Genomic DNA, 23,011 nt, shown 5'->3' on the forward strand with positions numbered 1-23,011 from the left:
TATTAGCGCAACTGCAACCATCCCATGTTAAATTATGATTTCCCCACCAATTTTCCCAGGCTGACATTTCATATTGTGACATCTCAAAATCTAAATTTAAGATCCTGTTTTAGCTGGAAAGAGCAACTTAATATCTGGTGACTATTGTATAATCAATGAAATTCTATTAATTCCTAAAGATGACGTCCACTTATAAGAATAAATTCCATTCACTCTGTTGCAATTATAACATCATAAGGTCAGTCTTGTGGAGGTGAGAGATTTGAAACCGTGTTTTGAATTATTGCACTCCAGCATTTTGTGGAAATGGATGTCATTGACAAGGCCATGAGAGAAACTGATGTTTTCTCCCATCTTATTTATTAAAGGGGATGGTCCAACTTTCTTTCCAACTTTCCTCCAGTTGAAATTAATACAAGTTGAATACCCAGCCGACAGTCCAATCGCATGAAGAACCACCAAGTATATTCCCCTCTTCTCTTCCTGCAGCACTCTCTAAATTGAATACTGCTTAAAGATCATGCTGGGTAGCTTGATCTATTGCAGAAACATTCTTTGCTGTCCTTGCATAGACGGTAAAGCATGGACACGAGCAGCACTAATGAAGTGGGAAGATGTCTGCCATATGTGTATAAGACGCAACTTCACTGAGGGGTGCCTGGTAATGATTGCTTCCTGCAGGAACTATAAATGTCCTTCACTGCTGGCCTTTTGATAATAGCCAGCTTTGAACTGAAATAAACCCCACTGTTTTACTTAATGATTTCAAAGCACAAATGGATTTTAACCACGGGGCTACTGTTCTTAAACAAAAAAAAAGAACAAAGTGATCTTCTCAACTTCCTTTTTGGCTTTGAGCAAATAATTCACAAAGTTTGAAAGAGGATGCTGTTTTGCCGGAGGTCAGTTCAAAGCAAGTTTACAACAGGGGATTGTGAAGAAATGTAATTGTTCTGAAGCAGAAATATGTTTTGCAGTCAATAATAATATACTTAAAAGTTAATGTCAGGCAGTTGCGTTTAATGCTACTGCATTCATTGTGAGCCACTAGTTTACAAATACTTATTTCTGCAAGTTTGAAAATCAACCAGGGATAAAGTTGTTTCAGTGTAGACATTTGACCTACATGATGGATAGTATGACTCAACATCTGCTTTCAACCAGGATCCCCATGCTAACAAAAAAGAGCAAATTCACGTGGTCCATGGCCTTGTAGGCTCCTCAAGGCCCATATCCAAAAACTAATTATAAATGAGGTAAGTGCGTTTTTTCTATAAAGTGAGTCCCGGATCCTCCCTGTCCTCATTAAAATGGATGAAAGGAATTCTGATTGACCCTTCTCATCTGCTAATATCATAGTTCTTTCATCAGGTCGTCCTTGTTATTAGCCATACCTTTGAGGGGGGAAAAGTATGGATTCCAAAAGTATGGAAAAAAACAAGAGGATTGTTCATAAATTGTACACTTCCAATTGAATTTTCCTTTTAGCCCTTTATTTTTGTCAAAGTAAACAATTCCAGATGAGTCAATCTTTATAACTGAACTCCTCCAGTCCTGGCAATATTTTTGTTAATCTCCTTTGAGTAACAAAGGTGGAATGTTCAGAGGGTCCCATATAAACAATATGCTCTACACTAGGGTCATAAGTCCCATATAAACAATTGGCAAATGAGGGCCTGAGATGAAGAGGGTTGTGAATCAGGAGTTTGATAACATTGGCTCCATTCTGTGCACGTTGGAGTCTTAGATTTTTGGGAACCACGTGAATGAACAGATAAACTGGGAACTGGAGTTGCTGTGGGAATTTGGTTGGATCTTCTTGATCTTATTGAATAGTTTGGCGTTGCATGGCCTTTTCTTGCTCTATTTCAGTAAGCGTCTCAGATAACTGGAAGATGAGAGCAATTGGTAGAGCTGCTACCTCACGCTGCCAGAGACCAGATTTGATCCTGACCTCGGATGCTGTCTGTGTGGAGTTGCACATTCTCCCTGTGACCATGCAGGTTTACCCCCAAAAAAGACACAAAGTGCTGGAGTAACTCAGCGGGTCAGAATGCCTCTCTGAAGGACATGGGAAGGTGACGTTTTGGGTCAGGACCTTTCTTAAGACTCAGGTTATCAATACTATTTAAGGTTGAAAACAATGTGCAAAGCTTACACTAGCTGAGCTTCAAAAAAATGTCTGCTGTGCTGTAAATAGTTCAATGATTTGAATTAACAAGATTATATCTCCACTCTCAGGCTATGTTACTTTCAATACAGTCCTCTCAAATAGACTTCTTTTCGACAATCACTGCTCTACACTTCACTGAACCGAACAGTCCTCCCAGTCCAACGGTTATCTTGTCTTGCACATTGCATGTCAGCAATTCAAACATGATGCACATATACTCAAAACACTTCAAGGCCATCTTTAATGCTCTGTACAGTAGTGAATTGGAAGAATTAGCAGGGGAGATGGAGAACAAGCTGGAAACTTGCATTTGAAAATTACCACTTTCTCACAAAAGGTTTGCACAACTTGTGTTAGCACTATGATGGCGGAGGTACTGAGGTCTGTATCAACCCTGCAAAGTCTGCTGACCCTGAGCGGCAGGGGTGGTCTTCACTGTGCTGACCGCAAATATTTAGTATAAGGCCTACTCTATGGTCCTGCTGCAGCAAATAAAATCAAAGCTGTCCTGGAAATTGCCTCCAATTGGATGTGCATTAGCACCATCTGCACTGCAATTCAATGACTGAGATTGGGGTGCCCTTGATTCTGGAGTGGAGGCGATGGAGGTTTAATGGTTTCTTACTTGTCCCCGCTAGGGGAAGACTAGGAAGAGAGGTGTAAAATGACAGTAAAGTTTGTCAATCTTTCTTGCTATGAACCTTTATTGAAGGAGGGCAGTGTTGTACTGCTCAGCTGCTGAGGATTGTATGACTTCGACTTTGAGTGTAGTTGAATCTTTTCTCAATAGTCCTGAAGATTAGCTCTACTCGACCCCGGAGGATTATCGAGACTAGATCATGAATAATACTGAAAGAGGAGGTACAGTAGGTTAATCTTTAAAAGATCAGGAAATTGGGAACAACGGGGAACTGGCACAGTGTGGGTAGATCAGCCATCATCACATTGATTGGCGAGCAGGCTTGAGGGCCAGGTGGCGTACTCCTATTTTCTTATGTTCTCATGGGAAGTGTGTTGGACGTGAGATGTATTACGACAAGAAAAAGGTTTTAAAAAGCCTTGGCAATGATGCAGCCTTGTTTGACACTGATGTTAGTGAGATAGATAGGTTCAGTTTAAACCTGTCAGTTCTGATCATGGCTTACTTGCCATCATGTAGCAAACATAAAATGGGAAGAATTTCTATTGGCAGCCAAACTTGATGAAAATGCTTCATATTCCCAACCTTTGATCGTTAAAGGAATTAGTGAAGTTAAAAAATGCCAACTAATGTGATCATTGCTGCTGCCTACATTATTTTTGCAGTGATGATCTTGTTCACTGTCTCCTTGCTGCAATTTGGGGAGCAGCTCTTCTGCTAGTTGGAGGGGCCACAATAACTTTCCCAGTGACGGACAGTAAGAAGACTTTCCCAGAGACCTTGCTCCTTCTCTGAATCTGGTTACAATTACAGTGTCTCGGATTTCCCCTGGTATATATCCTCCCCTTCCTAGCTGAGACTATGACTGAAACTCTTTACCATTGAGTCTTGGAACTTCAGCAGGAATCCCCTAGTTCTAATCTCTAAATTCTAACTTCTAATCCTTGGCGCCTCACTCAATTTTAAAAAGTAATATTATTTAGTTTTGTCTGTCATCCAATAGAACAATCCTTTTAATCTTTCTCATTGTAATGCTACATCTCACCTTAATAGAAAAATCCCAGTGTTTAGTTTAGTTTGGTTTAGAAATACAGTGCGGAAACAGGCCCTTCAGCCCACCAAGTCCGTGCCAACTTGCCAACCCCGTATACTAGCACTATCCTACAGACGAGGGATGATTTAAAATCTTTACCAAAGCCAATAAACCTACAAACCTGTACGTCTTTGGAGTGTGGGAGGAAACCGGAGCAGCTGGGGGAAACCCACGCTGTCATGGGGCGAAAGTACAAACTCCGTATAGACAGCACCTGCAGTCAAGATCGTACCCAGGTCTCTGGCTACGGGCTCATGACGAGGTTTGGGAATATTTTCTGCTGGCAGAGCTTTGAGTCCAATTGTACCCAGAGCTTCTGTTTGCGCTGAAAGGCCCGGAAACAAGTGTTTCTGCTCCAGTACAATTTCCATTTCTAATGCTCCTCAGCACTTAGCTTTAACTTTAATATCCCCCCTACTACCACCTCCACCACCACCACCATTGACTATCAACTAATTGTGTTCTAATGGGTTTTTAAATGAAACAAAATGGAGGTTTTGTTCCAAAGTGTTTCTGAGAGAAGTGGACAGCTTTGCATTATTGATCCTAAAATGCCAGTAGAATTACGATATGTTCTGCAATTTAAAAAAAATGAATTTTACTTCGTCGATCTCAAAATCTGTAGCTTTGACAGTACACTGAATAACATGTTTCTGTATGGATTCTTCAATTTTTTAATGCAAGAAGAACCTGTTGCTTCATTATTTGTTTTATTTGTGGTTGATTAAATTGTACTTTCTTGGGCTTGCCCTGTCGGAAGCTCCATGAAAAGATGCTGGAGTTTAATACTCTGAGCTGATTATGATGGGTTCAAGGTTTTACATTATGTTCATTCTTAAGCTGCAGGTTTTTTTTAACCAAAATAATCTTAAATGCCAAACAGGAAGCTTATTTCCTGTTCATGAACTTGCATCTTCACATTTAGTTCTGTTTTTGTTCAATCTATCCAAAAGGCTCAGCATTTCTCATACCCCAGCCATCAACTCCACCCAAGAAATGTCATGATATCTGGTCTGCTGCAAGTGCCATCAGATGTCTGTGTGTCTCTGAGCAGATCTGCTCAGCATTACAGTAGTTTTTTTAGATGTATAATTAATTTGTGTATCTGCACTAGTAAGGACAGTGGAGCAAGGTTCAACACCAGGGACTGAGGTATTTTACAGTTCCATCGATTCCCATCAACTGACAATGGCACAGGAAAGCAGACATAAAACTGGTCAACTGCAGGGTAAATCTCTTGCTATGCCTTAATAATTTACCTCAAGACCAGGGTACGAGGAATACCCTTCTGCTGGATATCAAAGTATCTTTGTTTCCTTCTGCTGGATATAAAAGTGTCCTTGATTCTCAGTTAATTTTTTTAACTCTGTTGCCATATTAATCATAAACATTTCTGCTTAGCTTTGTCTCATGGTCAATAGTAATAAAGATTTATTTCGTAAGAATTTTTATTGCGACAGAGTGCCAAATCCAGTTTCTCAGAAGAATGAAAGATTATTTGGTTCAGTTTCAACCAAATTCTTTTTATTTGATTTGTTGCTGGTAAACATTGATCTTGTTGGAAGCTTTTGATAATGTGTCAGTAAATTATTACACTCCCGGAAACGTCACCATTAGATGTCATTGTTGGCTCAGTTGATAGATTCAAGCATTCAAAAGAATGATGGGTGATCTTATTGAAATATAAGATCCTTAGGGGTATGACAGGGTAGATGTCAAGATGTTTCCATGAGAGGATTTTAAATGACTGAGTACAAAATTGTTGGGGGAGAGGGGTGAGGGAGTCATTTAAAGTTGAGGTGCACAGAACTTCTCCAAAGGGTGGTGAATCTCTCCAATTCTTTACCTTCAAGGGTTATGGAGGTAGATCATTGGGGAATTTAAAGAGCAAGCAGATAAACATTTGAAAGACATGAAGAAATGGCTATATCACAGGAAGCATCACAGAAAAGATGAGGTCTGGGACAGGCTTCAGGCGCTGAGTGGCCCTTTTATAGTGCTCTTCAGAAACGTAAGGATGGAAATCTAGGCTATCACTCTCAAGTCAGGAGTGCTGTCTTTTTCAATGGCATGTTAAACTGAGGCCATGTCTGCTCTCGTAAAAAAATCCAATGGCAATATTTCAAAGAGCAGAGAAGTTATCCCTTGTGTCTTGGCTAATATTTATCCCCATCAACGTTCCTAAGACAGATTGTCCGATCGTTATTACATTGCTGTTGTAGCAAATTGACCTAACGCTGCCCCATTTTCCATATTTCAACAGTGCCAGCGCAGGAATGCATCCTTGGTGGTAAAGTACTTTGGGATGTTCCGACAGGGTCATAAATTGTGTTACACACGGTCTTTCGTTTCTTGCAGCTCCCAAAACACCATTTTCAAAATAAGGAAATGAGACCAGCAGCCTCAGATGATGAAGAAACAAACTATTTTCATGAAATTATCTGGAGTAGAATTGACCCCGGAAAACATTAAATGCAGCTTTGCTATAAAGTATGCTATAATTTGCAGTGCTATTAAATACAAATTATCAATATGATCGCAATTTTCTGAGGAATTGTGTACGCTGAATAAAAAGCTGCCGAACCAGCTTTGTTCTTCATTTTACAGTGCTTTCCTCTGAAAGACTTCATTTTTTGCACAGATATGACCAGAGACCTTCCCAAGAAAGATTAGAGCAGCATTGCATTACTTGCTTCTTTGGGTTTGTGTGCTTGCATCAAATGGATCACATGCTGCCGACCTTGTTGTGAAATAGGAAGTACTGCAGCAGTTCAACGGTGTTTATGTTGAATTATCACTCCATTTTGGTTTAAATTCTTAAATATTTTTCAAAGTTCGTTTTAATTATTTGAATTTATTGATCAGCCAATTTGGCTCTTACCGCTGAAATAACTTTAAATAGGCACATGCTTAATGTTGGAATGTGACAACTGTGCTGTTCAGACTTGTGCGCAGCGAAGGGTCATGAGTGAAATTCTGAGCGCATGACACCCTTGTAATGCAGCTTTAAATGACTTCAATAATTCTTCCATGTGCAATTCATCTACTGGACCTATTTGCTCCTTATAATGGACCTTAGTGAAACACAGAACATAGTGTTCTCACGATGACACAGACTGCCTGCACCATTAATAAATGATAAATATATATATATATATAACTAAAACTGATATAAATTTCCTTTTAATGAATTCAATTCCACTGATTGTAAATCAAAAACACTGACAATTGTTTTATTGCAAGCAATGCACACACTCTCCAATGTCAAGGGGAAGATTAAATAGGTCTGAAGTTGTGTGTTGTGCATTTAGTAGTTTGAAATCAATAAAATGTACTTAATTAACGTTTTTATATGAGGAAGAGTAAAATTAAAAAACACCTTTTAACAGTTAATTTTAGCGGTTAAAGGATGTTATTTTGGACTGTCTGTGGAGGAGTTGATTAACCACAAACTGCTCACTACTCCACCTTCTGCTTTGACCATCAAGTTTTGAATCCTATTGTGAATGTGTGCTTGAAATTTTCTGCTGTTCGCATCTGACACTTTTAATTCAATTTCCACTTAATTTCACCTTGAGGATTAAACATCATCTGATTTCAGTTAGCCAATCTGGGATTTGAGCAATCCTTGCATTAATTTAGTTCCTGTATGTCACCAGAAATGAGTTGTGCAATTTTCCTACTGAGGAGTCTGAGTCAAGTAAAATTCTCTTCATTTTTTCCCCCACAAAATTTCTATTTTCAGCTACATTCATTTGTGTGGTTGGTCTTTGACTCATTATTCTTTGCTGGGTCTTCGGTGCATTGTTGAAATCTCTGACACCTCAGTTAATGTTAAATTGTAGTTATGTCTACCTTCTAGTAGGGTTATAAAAGAGCTTTTTTTTCTGGATAAATTTTATTTCTGGATAAAGACCTAAAAGCAGAAGAGCCAGCTATTTATTTCACTGCTGTTTGTGAGATCTTCCTGTGCCTAACTTGAGTGCTGCTTTCATCACCACTGCAATGGCTGTATTTCAGAGTGCCTGAAGAAGGGCTTCAACCCAAAGCGTCACCTATCCACGTTCTCCAGAGATGCTACCTTGCCCGCTGAGTTACTCCAACATTTTGTGTCTATCTTTGGTACAAACCAGCATCTGCACTTCCTTTTTCCTACATAGTACCCATTAATTATGTTTGCCACTTACCTACAAAGTAATTTTACAGTGACCAATTAACTACCAGCATATTTTTGGATTATGGGCAGAAACCCACAAGTTGCAAACTCAACAGACTGTGCCCCAATCAGGTTCAAATCTGTGAGCTGTGAAGTAGCAGCACAAACTGCACCACCGTGTTTTCTTCCTTTAATTTCTAATTATTTTAACATCTACTACACGTGCAACATTGATGACTCGCTTTTAGATTCAGCATGGAAACAAGCTCTTTGGCCTAACTCATCTATGCCAACCAAGACCACTATTTCTGGTAATCCCATTTGCCTGCATTTGGCTCACACCCCTTTAAACACCCCCGAGAGGGGATCGAGCTGGAGGGGGCGAGACGGAAGGGGGGACCTGAGGGAGGGGGTGAGTGGGGGTGGGATGAAAACTAGGTAGACGAGGGGGAGGGGGCGAGAGGTCTGGGCGAGAGGGACGGGAGGAGTGGGACGACAGGGAGGGGGCGAGAGGGAGGGAGCGAGAGGATGGTTGGAGGTAGGGAGACAAGAGCGAGGTGGAGGAGAGGGAGGTGGTGAGAGGGACGGGGGCTAGAGAGAAGATGACAAGTGGGACGGGAGTGATAGGGTGGGAGCTAGAAGGGGGAGTAAGTGGGTGGGGCTAGAGGGAGTGAGCAGTCCATGTTCTTGTCCAAAGGTCTTTTAAACATTGTAATTGTATCCACCTCTACCACCACCTCAGGCAGCTCATTCTGTATACCCGCCATCCTCTATGTGGAAAAACGCCTGTCAGATCCCCTTTCCATCCTTTCCCTCTCAATGTAAACTTATGCCCACTACTTTTAGACTCCTACCTGAGGGGGGGGGGGGGGGGGGGTGGGGGTTGGAGAGGGGGACTGTGGCTGTCTACCTGGCCCCTGTCTCATAATTGAATGAACACCTATAAGGTCACCAAGCCAATTTTGTATTCAGCTTGCTTTCAATCCCATGTATTCTAATCTTCTGGAACAGTTTCCCATGTCAAAAGACTTGGAAAAACTATGTAGATAGCATCTATCACCCTGCCTTTGTCAATCCTCTTGGACAACACTTTAAAAAAACTCACTCAAATTTTTGAGACATGATCTCCCATGAACTAAGCCATGCTAACTATCCCTAATCACTCAGCCACTTCAAATGCTAATAGATACTGTCCCTTAGAATACCTTCAAATAACTTGCCCACCACTGAAGAAGGTACTGTGGTCCACTGGCTGATCCTTGCAGCCCTTCTTAAATAAAGGCACAATGTTGGCGACCCTCCAGTACCTCACCCATGGCAAATGGAATTTTAAAAAACTTAGTCGCAGTCAATTTATACTTGATATGTACTGTATGTTACCTTTATGATGTTCCTTTCTCGGCAATGTTTAGAGCGTAATGTTCACTGTAATAAGTAGTTGAACAGTCCACTGGGCAGTAGGTGGCAGATTAACATTCAAATTGGTATTTTTGTATTAGGGACTAAACACACTGTGATTTGTTTACCTAAGTTAAATTGTGTGCTGCAAAATGATAATGTTCTTTAATCTTTCTGTCCTGGGCCTCCTCCTCATATTTCACCTGGGCAGCTTACACCCCAGCATTATGAATATTGGCTTCTCTAACTTCAAGTAACCCTTGCTTTCCCTCTCTCTCCATCCCTCCCCCTTCCTTGTTCTCCGACCAGTCTGACTGTCTCCTTGATTACATTTTATCTCTGTATGCTTCATTGTCACTTTCTCCTACCTAACAATGATCTATTCTACATTTTCCTTGAGCCCCCTCCCCTTTGATGTCTTGTTCTCCCATCTTACACTTCCTTATCTCTGTGTCTCCCTCTCTCCTGATTCCCAGTCTGAAGAAGGGTCTCAACCCAAAACATTACCCATTCCTTCTATCCAGAGTTGCTGCCTGTCCCGCTGAGCTACTCCAGCCTTTTGTGTCTATCTTTGGTGTAAACCAGCATCTATAGTTCCTTCCTACACATGTTCTTTAATCATTCTCTTGTACAGTTTAATTCTTATGTCTAACAGACTAATAATTATGTGGTGATTTAATTAAAACGTATGTAATTTTGCGTGGAATTTGATTTGTATACTGAAAACATTTGCACACTAGTTATTATTAGACAGCAAGTATTAAATACTATTGCATGTTTTGGCTTAAAAAGTCTTATTAATACCAATTCAAAAATAATTTTTGCAGATCTTTTATTTTCTACAAACAGATCCTGCAAAATATTTGTTTCCTGTTAATCAGCCTCCTTGGGTAGATTTGGTTGTTTTGCATCAAATTCAAACACCGGTGTCTCAAATACATTTAGACAGGTAAATGAACATGAAAGTTTCAGAGGAACATGAGGCAAACATTGGAAAATGGGACCAGCTGAGGCATGTGGCTTGGTCAGCATGGACGAGTTGGCTGAAGGGTCTGTTTGTGTGCTGTATAAATACATGACTCTAAAAACCAAAATTTATAATGCTTCAGTATTAAATTATAAAATGTCCAGATAGAAGTGCACAATTTCAGTACTAAAATGTTTTGCACTGAAATATTTGGGATGTGTCAGAACATGTAAGAAAGTGTTTCACAACCTTGAGATCGTATTACATTCTTGATCATCACCTCAGAGGTGAAGGGGATGTCTGCTCGATTTTATTTTTGGATTCAGTGCACAACCTCGTGTAGAGCTGAGTATATGTTGGATTGTGGCAGAATACACTGAACTGAGATGTCAGTTATTTTCCCAGACGAATGGTGAAAATGCTTTGGGAAGATGAAGTAAAGTGAAGTTGGCCCAATATCAAAGCCAATGGCACCAAGATCAGATTGGCTGATCGTCCTTGCTCCTTGAAAGATTACATGTACAATGTAGCTGTTAATTTACTCACTAAACAGCAATCACTGCATTTCTAATAAATTAAGCTAGAGGGATTTGAAAAGAGCTTACAAAAATGCAAGTCCTCAAACGCAACAGAATATGCTGAGGTATGGAATCTGTTGAAAGCAATGTAGCTGCTGAACATCACTGAGATGAAACTTGGGTTGCCAATTGTCCCCTATTACTCGGAACATCTCGTATTTTGGGCTAAATTGGTTTGTCCCGTACGGGACTGCCCTTGTCCCATATTAGGCCTGGGGGGCACTGTAGGCCTGGATGTTGTAGGTCCGGACAGTATAGATCCAGAGGCCCGGGCGCTGCATAACGAAGGTTGCATAGCAACCTGCCTCCCGGCCCGGGCGGCCGCCATTGGTGGAGCGGGAGCACGTGGCCGCTGGGTGAGGTTACGTGGGGCGCGTGGCAGTGACGTCACCTTTTACCTTATTTGGGAGTGAGATAGTTGGCATCCCTAGATGAAACATAGATATGGATCTCATCAGTGGGGTGGGAGGAGAGGTGCAAATGAATAATGTTGCAGAGATTAAATCAATCTGGTGTAGGGGGGGGGGGGGGTCAAAGAGATCTGGACAGTAACATACTAAATGTGTTCCTTCACCTTTTCCCCCTGAAAGCAAGACCACATTTCAGTGTAGTAGACAAGAAATAGTTTCTCATTTCGCACAATAAAGAAATGGATGAAATCCATAGGCCTTGTAGATTCAGGGTGTAATTTAGCTTTGCAACTTAAAACCAGTGTTCATCTTTGGAGAAAATGTCAAAGAAGAATTGATTTTAAGCCTTTTCCTTAAGCTTCAATGCAATGGTGGACAACCTAAAATTTATTAGTTACATGCTATGATTGGGATTTGCTGTTACTTGTATCTGTTGCTGAACATGTTAGATTTGGAACAGCTCTCAAGTTGTCTTTATGCAAACACGTGTGCTGGCCTGAAAATGCCAAAGTCTCTGAGTCATTTATTACTTAGACAGGAAGGGAGCTAGCTCAACTGCATAATCAGGGTGTGCCTGTCTCAAGGGTGTTTGCTGTAAATGAAGTACAGCGCCTCCTTATATAGGAACTAGCTGGCTGCCAATTGGTGTTCTGAGGAAGTTGCACAGTCAGTTGTGAAATTACTCAAAGTGGTATGGATGGACTTGATTGGCTTACGAAGAATAGGTACTGGTAAGCCCCACCTGCTACTTGAGCTGTGCTCAGAATTCTTGGATCTCTGCTCGGCAGTTTAGGTTTCAGCTTCAACTGTTTCATTGAAATAGTTTTATTTACGTTATTTTGATCTGGAACGGGTGCCTGGAACAATGGTTCTTAATGCTGAAGGTGGTGTTGGTAAGTTTTAGTCTGTGACAGGAAATCCTTTTCCTTTAAAACTATCAGTATAATGTTTAACCTAGCTGTTTATTTACTTCATGTCCATTATGGTTACTAGCTTGTAATCATGAAGTAAGCAAAAAGCATTAAGCATTATAAATAAAGTTTACGTAAAATTTATTATTTTATTATATTTGCCACACACCATTTTTTTAAATGAAATATGTCCAGTGACACTTTTCCTGTTACCTCCTTGTTCTAAACAAAAAATGGACGTGCCTGTAACTTTAAGTTTTTAATTCTTACTATATTAGTCGACCTGCAGATGGTGTTACACCAGACTTTACTGAACGATTCGGAACAAGTCATTAGACCATTATTGTACAAATGGATGACTTCGACACAAAATTATTGAAATAATTATAATACATGGTGTCAACTTGATCAGTTGTAAATAACATGATTTTCCTTGATTAAGTTAAATGACAACTTAATAAAATGATAACATGATTTTCCTTGATTAAGTCAAATGATTTGAGTGCAATATATGTGTGGGACAAAATGGAAAATACCCGATGTATTCAGCAGATTGGAGACACAAACAGCAGATATTGGAATCTTGAGCAAAACACAAGTGCTGGAGTAACTCAGTGGGTCAGGCAGCTTGTCAGGAGGACATGGATAGGTAATGTTTTGGGTCAGGAAACGTCATCTGTCCATGTCCTTCAGAGATGTTGCCTGACCCACTGAGTTACCCCAGCACTTTATGCCTTTCTTGTAAACCAGCATTTGGCATTCCTTGTGTCAGCATCATCGAAGGGAATGCACAGATGTTTCGGGTCAGGTCTGTTCTACGGACAGATTTCTTCGATCGGTCTGAAGAACAGTCCCGACCAGAAACGTCTTCTGTCCATTCCCTCCACAGTTAATGCCTGACCTGCTGAGATCCTTAAGCATGTGTAGGAAAAAAACTGCAGATGCTGGTTAAAATCAAAGGTAGACACAAAATGCTGGAGTAACTCAGCGGGTCAGGCAGCATCCCAGTAGTTTACACCCCAGCAGTATGAACATTGCCTTCTCTAACTTCAGATAGTCTCTGCTTTCCCTCTCTATCCCCTCCCCCTTCCCAGTTCTCCCACTAGTCTTCCTGTCTCGGACTTTATGCTATATTTGTCCCCCCCCCGTCCCCCGTCCCCGACATCAGTCTGAAGAACTCAGTCTCGACCAGAAACGTCACCCATTCCTTCTTTCCCGAGATGCTGCCTGACCGCTGAGTTACTCCAGCATTTTGTGTCTACCGAGTTTCTTAAGCACTTGTGTTTTGATATACTTAGCAGATTGGATAGCATTTGTGAAGGGAGAGAAACCAAGCTATCCTGATAAAAGATTGAGGAAAAGCTAAAACACACAATCTGTTTCTTTCTCAAGAGATGCTGACTGGCTTGCTGAGAATATTGAATATTTACTCCTATTATTTAATCTTTCAATCATTTGCAGTTTTGCTGTTACGATACTTGTGGAGCATCACTATAATCTTTAAGGGTCTGCAATTTCCAATTTGTGAAGAATAAGATGCAGATTCTTTTCCAACCCTCCACATGGTTAAGTAGGGGTATTAAAGAACACGATAATATTGGGTTGTACAGTATATAGAAGCTCATTTCTCCAAAAAAGTATTAAAAAAAAAATAGGCATTCACTTCTTCCGAATACTCCAAGCAGTGACGATTCAGCAGTACTGCAGCAGTGACGATTCTCAAAAATGCTGATCGTATTGCAACGTAAGATACTTCTCTGCTAATTTCTACGCAGGCTGCTTCCACGAGTTGTAGTGTGAGAACAGCCAAGTAGTATTTCTGATGTTGATGAGGGACAAATATTTGTCAGGACACCGGTGATTATTTCTTTGGTTTGAATTAATGTTTCATCCAAGAGTTGAAAATTCAAATTAAACCATTGCTATTTTTAAAATTTTAATATTTAAGCAAATTAAAAGAAATAACTTGATTCAATTGTTATAGTAAAGATGCTATAAATGAATCTTGATGTTTTGCTCAGACTAAACACTATCTCTATAATTTTCAAGCCCATTTGCATTGTCCTGTAAATTATTTTTGTCGCTAAGGGAATAAAAACACTCAAGAAATGTATCCCGTTGAGGCCCACTTAATGGGTTCTTAGAAGTTGTGATTAAATTATCCTCTAGTGTCCTGTCTGCACTGTGACATTTCAGTGCCGCTCTGCCATAAGACGTGACGTATTGTTCCAGTCCGGACCAGTGAACATGCAAATACTGATGCAAGAGGCTGCAGATGCTTTGATGTGGAGCAGATAAATAAATTGCTGGGGGAACTTGGTGGTTAGGATCAGTGCAGGCAAAAAGATGGTCAATGTTTCAGGTGGTGATCCTGCATCAGTCCTGATCGAGTGTCTTGACCTGAAACATTGGCCATCCTTTTGCCTGCCCCCACAGATCCTGCCTGACCTGCTAAGTTCCCTCAGCATTTTTAAGCAACAAATAAGGCTAATGTGGTCGCTGAAACTCACACACACTACTGTAATTTTGAAGATGGTAACACCAAATTTCAAGTAGTTCATGAATGCTATTCCCCAAATGTTGAATTGTTTCTTATTCTCTGTTTAATTTTATTGTATTTGATTGAATGCCATTTGTAGTTATGCCACTTACTCTACTGTTGTCCTGTATGCTGGGTGCTCAGTCTTTGAAATGAGAAGCATCAAACGAGAGCACTCGGGGTGGGCAATGGATGAAGCATTTGTTATTTTCTTGACGATCTTCTGTTGACGAATGGGTTAACTGATGAATTGAAATACATAATTGTATTCTCAATAAAATGGACAGCACCTTTAGAGATGTGGCCAAGTATGCAGACCATTAGCAAATCTGTGCTCCTTTTAACCCCAGTGCTGAACATCAGTGCAATTAGGACGCAACATTTGATTTGTTGCCTTATGGGAATGGTTGGGAAATCACTGCTGCTTTGTTCCCTAATGATCTGCACTGCTGGAGTAGTCTGTACCTTCTGTTGCTGCTTCAGTCCAGGAACAGTCTGCTACAAGTGGGAATTCTCAGACGTTCAAAGTATTAGGTGCAGTAGCCTGAGATTGAAATCTCCTCTATGAGCAAGCTGTCTGGGGATTCCCAGTGACTCTTTGGTATAATTTGAGAGGCCTCAGGCCCAATATCACGAGCCATGAGCCGAATTGAGTTTCTCCCTCAATTTCTTCTGCCTCCTTTGGGGGAAATGACCTGCCACCCATGAACAGCTAAGCCAGGGGCAAGAAACTTAAGTCAGTGCTGCTGACTCTGAATTATAAAATCTGTTTGCTTGTCAAAGAAAATTAAATCAGAACAGCTCCAGGTATCTAAAAATGGAGACACACGTGACTGCAGATGAGCAAATGGAGACACACACAACTGCATCATGAGCAAAAAAACAAACTGCTGGAGGAACTCAGTGGGTCAGGCAGCATCTGTGGAAGGCAATGAATAGATGATGTTTCAAGTCGGGACCTTTCTTCAGACTATAGCTGTACAACCTCTAGGAGGAAATCTACTGTTGTTTTTTTTGAAGAAAGAAAATTTAATTAAACATTTCTCCTCTTTAAAAACCTAATCAATATTTTCCATTTGTATAAATCACATTGTTATAAGCAAATAGAAGTGGTGAAGGTTATAAGCAAATAGAAGTGGTGAACTTTGTAAAATTTAAGTTTTGCAATGATCTTTCTCAAATTTAGAGAATGTGGTTTCATTTGTCAAGCCATGATAATGGATTTTTTTTTACCCTCAAAAATGAAACACAGCAATTAATATTTAATTCATGGGAAACAGTGAAAACAAATAACATAGACACAAATACTTGAGTACTGGAGCACTGTTTCCCATTCTAGTAAGTGAATGTAAACTTTATCGTTATAACCCTTATAAAGTGTAGCTGCCACAAAAGACAACTTAACCTGTTTCTGTAATGCATAAGTTAAAGTGAAATTTTTACTATCTGTTGCAAATAAGTCTTGCAGTGTTGAAACCTGTGTGAGCCTCTAATAGTGTAAGATTTTACTGATTCTTTGAAAAGTAACCCCAGCACTGAGTAATGGTTAATTTTGTTTCTCTCTTTTCTGATAATGTCTGCAGCTTCAAGCACAGATGAACCTTATTCGTTCAATGTGTTTAACAAGCCACTGGTGTAGTGACCTGGAAAGCAATCAACATTATCATTACTATTTGGTAGAGGATGATCTGTTTGAAGAATTATAAATCTGAAGAATGATATTGTAAATTAGTGAGGGGACATTGTTGTCATTCACCATTAGCTACTTATTATGTTATTTGGGACAGTGTTTCTCCACCATTGATTCAGAATCATGTGCCCAATGCAAATCTTGCACTCGTACAAGGATACTTTTATCGTATATTTTAATGTGATCAAATCTGCAATGGCCTCTCCAGATTTCATACCTTAATTTCTCAAGAAATTTGTCAAGAATGAGCAATTATAATCTGAAACTGTGTTACATGAGGTGATATTAAATAAATTAAAATAAATATTAAAGCAGATAACCAAAGCTTGATCAAAGAAATGGACCTTGCAGATGAAAAGAGAGATAGAGAATTTATAGAATATCTGTCAGGACATTCAGTATAACAGTATAACAGTATAACAGTATAACAGAGCTTTATTTGTCATTCGGTACCGAAGTACCGAACGAAACTACATAGCAGTCATAGAAAAAAAGAACACAAGACACATAGCCCCAACACAAACGTCCATCACAGTGACTCCAAACACCCCCTTACTGTGATGGAGGCAACAAAACTTCCACTCTCTTCCCCACGCCCACGGACAGACAGCTCATTAAGGTTACACAAGAGGCTTGGGTTTGAGGAGTGCAGAGATTACCATAAAAAAGTAACCCTGCAGAACCAATAATGTTGGCTATTTGTTCCTTCAATCCAACTCCCTTCATCAAGATCATGGCTTATCTTCCTCCTAAATGGTACCTTTTGAACTGTCCTCGCATTCCTTGATTCTCCTAAAATTCAATGCTTATCTGGACATTTCTTAAATGTAATTTAGTGCAACTTCTTCAATGCAATGTTTCTTTTGCCTCTCATCAAATCATCAAAGCATTGAAGGCTACACGACCAAGGCTGAAAAATTGAATTACCTCAGATGGGAGCCCACTGGTTGGTGTATTCATTGGGCCAAATGAACTGTTTCATGCTCTATGAAACCCATTTGGTTGCAAAGAAAATGTGCAGGTTCCACAAAAATAGCACCAGAAGACAAGACTTATAGGTTGGGCAATTCATTAGCCACTAAGTTACCCCAAGTGTGTGTGGGTGAATGGTAGAATTTGGGGGGGGGGAAGAGTTGTTGATGAGATTAAGGGGAGAATAAAAAAGAGATGTGAACTGGATCAATGTAAATGAGTACTTGGTGGTTCTCATGCACTGATAACAAATGCCTTGGTCCACCAGTGCATACTAACCAACAAGCGCCAAATCCACTGATCCTTACAAACCAGAGGTGCAAACTCACTGAGGTCCCGCCTTGAGCTAAAGCACTTGCATGTCTTTCATCTGTGGGAAGTAGAATAAAAGAAAAGGGAAAGCACCTATTCTCTACCAGGATTCACTTAGCTCTCAACATGTAATCCATGATAGAAGATTTCATTGAATAAATCTGCACCAAACTAGTTTCTTCATGCTACACCTGTTTAGGGAGTACAAATTTAACACAAAATAAAGCATGTTGAAGCTTGTGAGCAGCAATGGACTGCCTGGAAGGAAAAATAATCTGTTGGACTGGTTGATTGGTGCTTTGAGCGATTTCCAATATCTCCACCAAGCATCCATTATTCAGCATGAGCAAGCCATTTTTATCTGTTTTTTATCTATTCTAACTTTTAAACCCATTAGCTATTCTTCTTATTCCATACCTTTTGAATATTCCTTCATGATCACCAAATTCCACATGAGTAACTTCCACTGCATTTGCTCTATTTATGTTTCATATATTTTCAAAGAATTCCGAGATTTTTCATGTGTAGTCGTCCTTTTTGACACATGGGCTGGTTTCATGGTCCACATTATTTAGATGCATGGTAACTTCCTTCTTAATGAGGTACTCTGTAGCTTTCACCCTGTGCTGATGGCAACAAAGCCATGTTTGTAATAGCATTGTTCGCCGTTTAAAAAAAAATTGCAATAAAATCAATAACTATATAAAAAGGAAAATATTTGAAGAACTATAAGACAAATAAATTCTAGTAGAGTGGTTGTAATGCTAGAATTCCTTGGAAACATTTCTTATTTCTATTAGGTGGGGGATGTCCAGTGTCATTGAAATGCACATAAAAACTGTGCCATTTATTCTTATGAGCGAACACGTAAGCTATTCACAACCACTAATCATGTTAAGAGAGATTAGAGTACCTGGCTTAGTATTACTTTAAATCTTTGTGGAAAACACCTTGCTGTTGTAACTGGCATATGGTTGAAACGTTGACGGCAGTTTCTCTAAATGTGAGACGGTTCACAGGAACAGATACATGAGGGTTCAGGAACATTAAAGTTCAGGAAGTGGCTTGGGAGTCTGAGTGATTTTTCACACAAACAAAACATGCAGTAATAATAAGATTGGGTCATAGAGGATGGAATTAAAGCCTACCTAAACCAATCATTTTGTTAATCTACACATGTAACTACATAAATATTTTATTTCTTAAGGATTTACTGCCGACCAAAATATTTTTTCAAATGAAACAATTATTTCTTTTGTTGCCAAAGTAGGTTGAGTGCTCTGGCCTGACATTACCCCAGAGATGGAATTTCCTGTCATCACAAGTTGCTTCACGTAGCTCCAGCTGGTGGCTGGCAAAGTTCCCCTTCAAACACAGTGAGCCTGAGTTACAGGCTTGACTTTCTCTCTTTCTTTCTGTCTTTTTCTCTCTCTCTCAATCTGGAGTGACTAGGCTTGTATACACTGGAATTTAGAAGGATGAGAGAGGAACTTATCGAAACATATAAGATTATTAAGGGGTTGGACACGTTAGAGGCAGGAAACATGTTCCCAATGTTGGGGGAGTCCAGAACCAGGGGCCACACTTTAACAATAAGGGGTAGGCCATTTAGAACGGAGATGAGGAAAAACTTTTTCAGTCCGAGAGTTGTAAATCTGTGGAATTCCCTGCCTCAGAAGGCAGTGGAGGCCAATTCTCTGAATGCATTCAAGAGAGAGCTAGATAGCGGAGTCAGGGGGTATGGGGAGAAGGCAGGAACGGGGTACTGATTGAGAATGATCAGCCATGATCACATTGAATGCTGGTGCCAGCTCGAAGGGCCGAATGGCCTACTCCTGCACCTATTGTCTATTGTCTATTGTAAATACTCCAGATTACATAATGATCACTTGTTTAAGGAAGGTAGACTTGTTTAAGGAACTTCAATTTATCAATTTTGCAAACATTTTCATAGAGTGACTATCGTATACTCCAGGTCAAGATCATTTGGATAATCATCATGATAGTTTGAACCCGATTTTTTTTAATGAGTTAGTAATCTAGTGAATAAGTAGTCTTGTGTTATATGCTAGTCACCATATGAGATCCTGTGTCTGGATTGTAGTTTAATCATCTTGAAATTGCGTGTACATGATTTGGTATCCTGTCAAAGAACCACACCCCAGTTGCGTCAACAAAATACCGAAGAATATATTGTCCAAATAGGATAGGTGACGATCCTTGCAATTTTAAGCCTCGGTTGTTGCTTCAGCAGGTTGAGAGAGGATATGATGATCCCTCCCTTCCTCCTAGCTTACTATTCTGAGGCATTGTTAAAGGTTTGAAAGGTCTCCATCTGGAACAGCTCAGTATTTAATATATATTCAAATAGTTGTACAGCATGGAATAGGCCCTTTTCCCCTTTGCACATATGCTGACCAAAGTGGTAATCTTTGCTAATCCCATTTGCCCCTGTTTGGCCTATATTCCACTAAATGTTTTATATCCATTGTATTCAGTTCTGCACACCACACTAACTGGAAGGATGTGGTAGCAATAGGGAGAAATGCAGAGGAGAGGCACCAGGATGTCATCTGAATAGTGGGCTATAATATTGAGAGGTTAGTTCACTGGGTTTATTCCCATTGGAACATAGGAGGTTAAAAGGTGACATTGTCCAGGATTTCAAAATGATGAGGGGAATAAATACGATAGATAGTAAGAATGTTTTTCCCAGGACAGGGGAGTGTAAAACTTGAGGGTGTAATTTTAAAATAAAAGGGGAGAAATTTAAAAGGGGTCTGAAGGTTAAGTTTTTCACACACAGGTGGGTGAATCATCAGAAAGAGTTGCTGGAAAATGTAGTGGAGGCAGATTCTATTACAATGTTAAAAAGAAATTTGGATAAGCGCTTAGATAGAAACAGAGTGAAGGACGGGTCTAATGTGACCAGATGGGATTAGCGTTAATGGGCATGGTGATTGGTGTAGATTAAGTGGAGTGAAAAGGCAGTTTTTGTGCAGATGACAAAATTAAAGAACATTCCTTATTAACATTAAAGTAGAAAATAGTGGAGGCACTTTGCAGGTTGGGTAGCATCTATGGACTCAGAAACACAGTTTCATTTAATCAGAAGCCCTGTTTCTGTCTCCACAGATGCTGGTTGTCCTGCTGAATACTTCCAATATTTCCTGTTTACATTTCAGTTTTCCAGCATCTGCAGTTATTTTAGTTGAGTACATTCCTGATTAATCTGTTAATTGGGAATGATAGTGCAGTTGACTCTTTTTTAAATTGGTTCAGGTAATCCAGAGAAGAGTAGACAATTTTGAGAACAAGTAGACAATTTTGAGAATTAGAATTCAGTTTAAAAACCTAGCGCTGAAAGGTTATCAGTGAACATGACCAAAGTGGTTCAGTACTTTTCTTTTTGGGATGGAAACGCATTTTCTATCGTCAGTCTGGTCTTTGAGTCATTCATCCTCCTGACACAACTAATTTAACATTCCTCTGGGCTGACTAAGGTATCCACTCATACAGTGCAGGAAAATAACTGCAGATGCTGGTTCAAATCGAAGGTAGACACAAAATGCTGGAGTAACTCAGCGGGTCACGAAGCATCTCAGGAGAGAAGGAATGGGTGACGTTTTGGGCCGAGAGCCTTCTTCAGGCTGCCTGATCTGAGTTACTCCAGCATTTTGTGTCTACACTCATACAGTGCCCTCCATGATGTTTGGAACAAAGACCCATCATTTATTTATTTGTCTCTACTCCACAATTTGAGATTTGTAATAGAAAAAAATCACATGTGGTTAAAGTGCACATTGTCAGATTTTAATAAAGGGTATTTTTTTATACATTTTGGTTTCAACATGTAGAAATTACAGCAGAGTTTATACATAGTCCCCCCATTTCAGGGCACCATAATGATTGGGACACAGCAATGTCATGTAAGTAAATGAAAGTAGTCATGTTTAGTATTTTGTTGCATATCCTTTGCATACAATGACTGCTTGAAGTCTGCGATTTATGGACATCACCAGTGGCTAGGTGTCTTCTCTGGTGATGTTCTGCCAGGCCTGTATTGCAGCCATCTTTAGCATGCTTGTTTTGGGGGCTAGTCCCCTTCAATTTTCTCTTCAGCATATAAAAGGCATGCTCAATTGGATTCAGTTCGGTTGATTGACTTGGCCACTCAAGAATTGTCAATTTTTTAGCTTTGAAAAACTCCTTTGTTGCTTTAGCGGTATGTCTGGGATCATTGACTTGCTGTAGAATGAACCGCCGGCCAATGAGTTTTGAGGCATTTGTTTGAACTTGAGCAGGTAGGATGTGTCTATACACTTCAGAATTCATTATGCTACTACCATCAGCAGTTGTATCATCAATGATGAAATGTGAGACAGTACCTTCAGCAGCCATATATGCCCAGGCCACAACACCCCCATCACCGTGTTTCACAGATGAGGTGGTATGCTTTGGATCTTGGGCAGTTCCTTCTCTCCTCCATACTTTGCTCTTGCCATCACTCTGATATAAGTTAATCTTTGTCTCATCTGTCCACAAGACCTTTTTTCCAGAACTGTGGTTGCTCTTTTAAGTACTTCTTGGCAAACTGTAACCCGACCATCCTATTTTTGCGACTAACAGTGTTTGCATCTTGCAGTGTAGACTCTGTATTTCTGTTCATGAAGTCTCCTGCGGACAGTGGTCATTGATAAATCCACACCTGACTCCTGAAGAGTGTTTTTGTTCTGTTGGACAGGTGTTTGGGGATTTTTCTTTATTATAGAGAACATTCTTCTGTCATCAGCTGTGGAGGTCTTCCTTGGCCTGCCAGTCCATTTGCGATTAGTAAGCTCACCAGTGCTCTCTTTCTTCTTAATTGTGTTCCAAACAGTTGATTTTGGTAAGCCTAATGTTTGGCTGATGTCTTTATTCTTGTTTCTCAGTCTCATAATGGCTTCTTTGACTTTCATTGGCACAACTTTGGTCCTCATGTTGATAAACAGCAATAAGTTTCCAAAGGTGATGGAAAGACTAGGTGCTGAGCTCTCTCGTACCTGCATTAAGGAGGCAATTAAACATACCTGAGCAATTACAAATGCCTGTGAAGCCATGTGTCCCAAACATTATGGTTCCCTGAAATGGGGGGACTATGTATAAACACTGCTGTATAACATCTGACAGTGT

At 40.0% G+C, this 23,011-nt stretch overlaps 1 protein-coding gene across 5 annotated transcripts in view; it reads left to right on the plus strand.

Annotated features, from left to right (window-relative positions):
* Nucleotides 1-23,011, plus strand: part of cyth1b (cytohesin 1b) — a 160,915-nt gene that overhangs the window by 48,544 nt on the left and 89,360 nt on the right. Inside the window, exon 1 of one of the 5 annotated variants that reach the window (XM_078401353.1) lies at nt 12,189-12,308. The exons of the other annotated variants lie outside the window; for them this stretch is intronic. Coding sequence (XP_078257479.1) covers nt 12,281-12,308 — 28 coding nt within the window. The 5' untranslated portion in view covers nt 12,189-12,280. Of the gene's footprint in view, nt 1-12,188; nt 12,309-23,011 lie in introns of those variants that run through there. 5 annotated transcript variants of the gene reach the window in all.

This window comes from Rhinoraja longicauda, chromosome 6 (assembly GCF_053455715.1).
Source record: "Rhinoraja longicauda isolate Sanriku21f chromosome 6, sRhiLon1.1, whole genome shotgun sequence".
Lineage (NCBI taxonomy): Eukaryota > Metazoa > Chordata > Chondrichthyes > Rajiformes > Arhynchobatidae > Rhinoraja > Rhinoraja longicauda.